Raw genomic sequence first — 6,594 nt, forward strand, 5'->3', positions numbered from 1 at the left:
GGGGGGGGGCGTCGAGGCGCCTCGAGACTGATGCCGACGCTCCCTAGTCCTACCTCCTCCAGACTCTGCTCAGCGGAGACTCTATCTCCCGAACTGGGACAGATTGACGTGGACGTCAACATGGTCCTTGGGGTACATTTAATACCTGCTGATAGACCGGAAGTAGAGAGTATATGTAAAAATTGTAGTAACTCGATACTGGAGCGAAGTGGGACGTTGTTTTGGTAAATTTAAAAAAGTTATTTTTCAAAGTTTGTACTTCGTCTACTTCTTTTTTCTTTTTTGGTCGATGAGACAAAATGTTTGCTGAGGTTGCACGAGATGCGTGGATCCGGTATGGGACCGTTTTTTCATCCGTTGACTGGAGGAAATAAAATTTGTAGGAAACTGTACCAAGTCGATTTTTTTTTTAAAAATTTTCAAAGTGATTTAAAGGACGGTTGACTTTGTCTAGGGGAAATTTACTAGGGATAAAAAAAAATTACTAGAAACTATGCCAAACGTTCATAGAGCGAAGTGCACCCTGAGGAGTCTACTGATGTACAGCGACTTTCCCATCCCCCACTGCTCGGATTTACCCCCACCACTCACACCCTTCCCCTACTACCATTCTCCCTACTACACTCCTTTATACACTTTCCTCTTAACCTAAAGGACTTTTTTTCTTCCTTTTTTCACCACTACAGTCTCTCGGGCCCTTCTCAACCAATCACGTGCTACTCTGCTTTTCTGTATTAGCGATAATTTGTCATTACGATTGCATTATCTGTACGGTTGGTACACTGCACTTTGAATTCCATAGACATATCCATGTCTGATCGCATCTGGACACATGGTATACGTTTGGCTTCTGGACGGAGGGCAGAAACGTAAAACGGCGAAAGTCACTTAAAAGCTGCTTCTGTTGACGGATCAGTTTTTAAAATAACGCGCCCACGCGGTATCGCGGATCGGCGGCCGTTGAGTCATCGAAGAGGCCGAACGGGATTGATTTCAGTTTCAGGTCGAAAACTTATTTCAATCCGACCATTAAATTATTTTTACTGCCATGGAGGGTGCTGGCGGGCACCGAAGGGAATTAGGTGTGGTCATTGGCCCGTGACAGTTGGGACACCCATAGGGGACTTAGAAAAGTATTATGCAGGCTGGCGTCAAATATGCCGATATACACGGAGGTCGATAGAAAATCATGAAATTCAACTTCAACGCTAATTTAGTATTATAATTTACATGTATAACTATTCCATATTAAAAATTCGCCAATGAGCCCATCACCTGCGACATATATGTGTTTAGCATTTTTTTTTTTTTTTTTTTTTTTTTTTTCAATGACGTTTGCTGGTCTTACGAATTTTTTTATACAACGGTCAATGACCGTTCAATGGTTTTTAATTGTGGATCGATAGAAATACGAGATCTTTGAATGATTTGGATTTGGGAATATAATATAGGCTTTTTGTACCCCTGACATCAATTTAATTTTTTTTTTTTTCATCTACTTTTACTCGGTATCCACCTAAGAGACGGACTTCTCTTACACGCGAAGGGCACGACACTCTTTGATGTGTCTCTAGTCACGGCACTGGCAAGCCACGGCAGCCATCAGGCATCTGTCACATGGCTATTTTTTCTTCAGCAAATTTATCGACCTTCTGACGGCTAAGATCCGGGGCCTAAGTGCGCAACACGCGTCTCGGTACATCAGAGAACAGATTGTTTGATACGCGATTTTACGACGCTCGAAATAGTTTTCGGCTCGCCGGTATGTATGTACGTGCATAGGTTTGGTGTACATGCCTATGCGCGTCGCGACGCCGACGTCGGACGATGACAGAATTGAACTTCGGACGGATTTAATCTTGCTGATTTTTCAAATCCTGCGACACTTTTTTTTTGAGTTCGAACGTGAAATTTGGAATTTATGAATTTGACGAATTTTTTTTATTTCCTTTTTGTAAGGGGGTTTCGTCATTTTAGATCCTTTGTTATACCTTGGACTTTCTTCAAAGTGTCTCGGGTTGTCCTTCTTAAGGGTGGTAACTGTCCTGCCATCTTATGACACGCGGACGAACTGTTGAGATGAAAGCGTCTGAAAGAGGGGGTGGTCCACGGGCTGGGATTTTGATACGTAAAACTTTTTTGGAAATTTTTGGAATTACTCAAACATGATTTTTCGTGTATACACCATGGAATTTGCGGAATAAGATTTTGAAAAATAAATTTTCAAAATTTCTTCACTCTCGATGTTTCGATGGCAATAAAATAGCCTGATGATTAAATGGGATTTTTTTTGCGATTTTGGCAAGGATATTTTTACCCAGTGAACAAGTTAACGTTACTCGATGTTTTTTTCGGAAAGTATCAAGGGGTTCGGTATTTGGCTTGAAAAGCAACGAATAGGCTATGATATATTCAAAGGTAGATTTCTCGGTGAGTTCAATACCCATTTTGCTGCAGAGAGAAATTCACAGCATAACTAAAAGCCGAGCACCGCCGGTTGCGTACTACGAGAATTGCGCAAACTTTCACTTCAAACAATGGAAGCGGCCTTTTTGGTTTCGGTCGCTTTCCCGGAATTTCAGGGTCGCGCACATGCCACGGTCATAAATCTTGCGACCACGAGAAAAACTTTGCCGCGACCTTGACTTTCGCATATTTTTGTAAACGTAAGGTCGGACTCAAGAAAGTGACTAAAAAACTCCTTTGAGCAGTCAGAAAATTAAAAAAAAAATTGTCCATATCGAATTTTAATTTATTCAAATTACACCCATATACTCGAATTAACGATCAATCTAATAGATATTTTTATCCATTACCCCCACTCCGTGAATTTAGTCTTAACAGCGACAGGGGAAACCCATATTGGTAGTCTCATTTAATATCGTCGTAAAGGAGCGTTAAACTGTCGAAAGGATCGATTAAACTTTTGTAAAGGCCTCTAAGGGGGTTAACTTTCCCTGATAGAACCTTCCAACCAAAATAGATCCGGCGGTACGAAAGCGTCGCGACTCACAGATCCCGGTAGTCCTACCAGAGAGACGACATAAATTCTTACCGATCCGTCCCGAACGTCTTCGCTCATCGAAGCCAATTACGTGAACCTATCGAAGAGACTAATCAGCCGGTCCCGCATACACGTCCCCAGATACGTAACGCGCATGCGTGCACAGGTACGTGGGATTCGTATCAAACAGTGTTTTATGGATCCTTTCACCAAGAGACAATAAATTATAACCCAAGTGAAATTAACCGCTCGTAGCCACGTTCAGACCAGTGGCAAAGCCAGTGCCAACATAAGCGTTCTATTCCCGTAGCCAACATAACGGAGCAAAAAGTCATTAATAATAAAATGACAAACATATACAAAAATATATTGCAAAGAAATCTTTGACTTTCACAATTCGCAACTTTTCCGTCCCATTCGTGACTAAATTCAATTTGTCATCGACGCCTCGATTTACTATTTTTCAGGTATATTTTGACAATTTTCAAAATTTCACAAACGTACAATTTTTATTCATTTTCGGACCAGGATTATTCCTACAACTGTTTTTTTTCTTATTCATCAGCTGTTGGGCAAAATAACACAGCCGGGTACCGGATTAACGTATTGCGAGGGCAGTTTCGGATTTATGGGCGTCGAGTTGCCAAGAGGGCGCCATAAAGTCGTACGGGTATTAATAAATTATCGAAGGGATACATAACCTCACTTTTCTCGGACGGCTGAGGGCCCCTTTGAAAAAAGTGGTTAATGAATTTCTTATGGTAGAAAAATTTTGATTTTTTTTTCCGTCTCAATCAATTCGAATAAATATTTTCGTATCCTCTCGGCTCTATGCGTTTTTTTTTTTTTTTTTTTCGAAATTATTTATTTTACCTAAAACCAGCAAAGATTCTTCGTATCGTCGAATCTTAGTTTTTTTTCTCTTTGTTACCTCAACGGCAGATCACAGCAGCCAGGGATATTTCGTCGAAGAGCCAAACACACGTTTCTTCCTGATCTACAAGGCACATCGAGGCGCAGAGTGATTTAAGGCGAAACACGCGCGGAACGTCTCCGCGCTTATAAACGTTTCCGGCGAAACTTCAGCAAGATGGCGTGCATCGAGGACGAGCCGAGTTTGTTTACGCCTCATGGCTTCCCACGTGGGAAAAGCAGCATGGCGCGCGCCCTTACCTTACGGACGCCGGAACGAATCCTTGCCGAGCGGGACATTGCCAAGGCGGGTTTACAATCGCGATAAAAAAATTATTTAAACAAGTTTTTCATACGTAGGTCAAAAAAAAATTTTCCACCCAATTATTTTTTTATTACAATATTTTTCTTCACCCATTGACACTTACGATTTTTTATAGAAATTTTTATTTTCGAAATACTCTTACCGAACCACTGAGCCTATGACGCAATGGCAATTTCAATCCCCCACCGACTCATCCAATCAGTCGAATTCGAGAAATTCCAAATGCTGACTCGGCCCACGTGGTCTCCGGCAAAAAAAAAGGAAAGTGTCACGAAACGAGTACATAGCGGAGAGAGATAAAATAGAAATATCCATTATAGCACGACACATTCGTAACAGTCTCTACATACGCCAACGTGTCCCTCCAATTCAAAGGGTTATATCGCATCCAGTCAAAAACGTGAAAATTTCGGGTTCCACGTGTCAAAAAAATTTTTCGAAAGTCTCCTGCGGTATTTACATCGTACGTGAGATTGATAACAGATTTTGGTACAGACGTTTCGTACGAAAAAAAAAAACTAAAAATTGTCAGCATCCTCAGTCTGTTGCGTGACTAAGATAATGAAAGATTTGAATAAAAAAAATAATTTACCAATTATCCAAAAGTTTAATGGTAATTTGATCATAAAAACTTTTTATAGTTAGATTTCACTTTTTTTTTTTTTTTTTAAGAAAAAAGGCTTTTCGTACGATACGACCTTACTTTTTAAAATCTCTCGATCGCACTATAGCTACTTACCGATCAAGACTGATATATTCCATAAGGTTAAGCGGAGCAACGTCATAAGAATAATGAAGGTAAAAGAAAACGTTTCACATTTTTCACTCACATTTCATGCGTTGCGGTGCGTGCTGTTTCCTTCGGGGCATCTGCGTCCTGCGGAAATTTTCGATTCTCCCTACGGCCTCCAGGTCTTTCCCCGATGTCAGAGCCTGATCGCGAATAAATCTTGTATCTGCCAAACGGACGGATAATCTGTCTAATACGGATCCCGCGACCGTCACCTAACGTTCGCCTTCCGTTCACCAGCGTCTCCGCATCCTCGTGGCAACTCTCTTCTCTTCCGGTACCGAAATCTTGAATTTTCCACAGGGCAGAGGAAACAATAGAAATTTCGACACTGATCTCAAGCACTGTTTAACCAACGAGACAATATACGTCCGGGCAACCTCAGCACTTTATCGTATCGGTATTATAAGATACATATACATGCACTGGTATGGAACCGTCATGAATTCCGTCATTCGATTCTTCGATGACGAACGAGCAACACCATACGGGAGCATTCGAGAGGAAATCGAAAATCCCGTGTAACCAAATAGTTTACTGGTTAAAAAAAAACCGGTCAAAATTTTGTTTTTTCAAAATCTCCGTATTTACAAAACTTTACTCGAGTCACTTCACTTATCGTACTTCACTTTGTTTTAGTATTGCTTTACCGATCTTCAATGTTAAATCGAGCTCGTTAAGGTCACAGGTCACCAAATTCCACATAGACGAACAATAAGAACCGATCCGAGAAGAAAATCCGCTGCCGATCCTCTGTATGAGATTTGACGTCGGTCGTGAGAAATCGTTACGACAGGAAGGAGCACTCGGAGGATTCAAGGATCGTAAGAGCTGATAGTCACGAGAATAAGCGTGGACGATCGTATTTGGGAAGATGGTGAAAAAAAGAAAATCGGCGAAATCGTTAAATTCGATTTTTACTCATTTTTCGTGTCGACTGTACCGGCCGTCAAAAATGATGGGAACGATCGTAAGTCGATCGGTCGATGATGAGTTCGATGCCGGCGGTGACGTCGATGTGAGTTTAACGAAATCCTGAGGAGGTGCGAATGATCCCAGGGACAAAAATGGTGGGAGGTCACCGTAGTACCAAGGGGAAGTTTACACGAGGTCAAGTTAAGCGAGGAGGTTACGGTTCGTCTTCGTTTGAGATCTTATAGAAAAGAAAAGGGAAAAGGTAAGCACCTTAAGTCTGTTTTACAATCCGCGATTTATACCCGATGGTAAAACCGCGTTCGCGGAGGACTTGAAAACGTGTTCGAAATCGAGCGGGCGGCGGTCCAGCGCTGACTGAGTGCGGACTGGCGTCGCGGTGGCGTGCCCGTGGTGGGGGTCCTCAGCGTCGCGTTTACACTAAAACCGAACGGGAAGAGCACAGCATCCACGGTGAGTGAGTGAGCGAGGATCTGAGTGAGGGCAGGAGGGTTACCGAGAGGAAGGTGGAAAGGAGGTGGGAGAGAGAGAGAGAGGGATAAGGAGGGTAGAAGGAGTTAGAGAGAGAGAGAGAGAGGAGGATAGTGGAGAACGTCAGTGTTGGGTGCTGGAGGAAAGGAGAGAGAGAGA

The 6,594-nt window shown here is 42.3% G+C and overlaps 1 protein-coding gene across 3 annotated transcripts in view; it reads right to left on the bottom strand.

Annotated features, from left to right (window-relative positions):
- The window catches only part of LOC107272531 (protein tiptop), an 85,203-nt gene extending 78,746 nt beyond the window's left edge, over positions 1-6,457 (bottom strand). The window contains exon 1 of one of the 3 annotated variants that reach the window (XM_015749762.2): positions 5,072-6,457. Coding sequence is in view for 1 of the 3 variants with exons in the window: in XM_015749764.2 (XP_015605250.1) it covers positions 5,072-5,111 (40 nt within the window). In the remaining 2 variants the exon portion in view is untranslated. The remainder of the gene's footprint in view (positions 1-5,071) is intronic. The other 2 variants (XM_015749764.2, XM_025089858.1) reach the window with 2 other exon arrangements.
- Positions 6,458-6,594: the final 137 nt, after the last annotated feature.

The sequence above is a fragment of the Cephus cinctus genome, unplaced genomic scaffold (assembly GCF_000341935.2).
Source record: "Cephus cinctus unplaced genomic scaffold, Ccin1 Ccin1_scaffold1184, whole genome shotgun sequence".
Lineage (NCBI taxonomy): Eukaryota > Metazoa > Arthropoda > Insecta > Hymenoptera > Cephidae > Cephus > Cephus cinctus.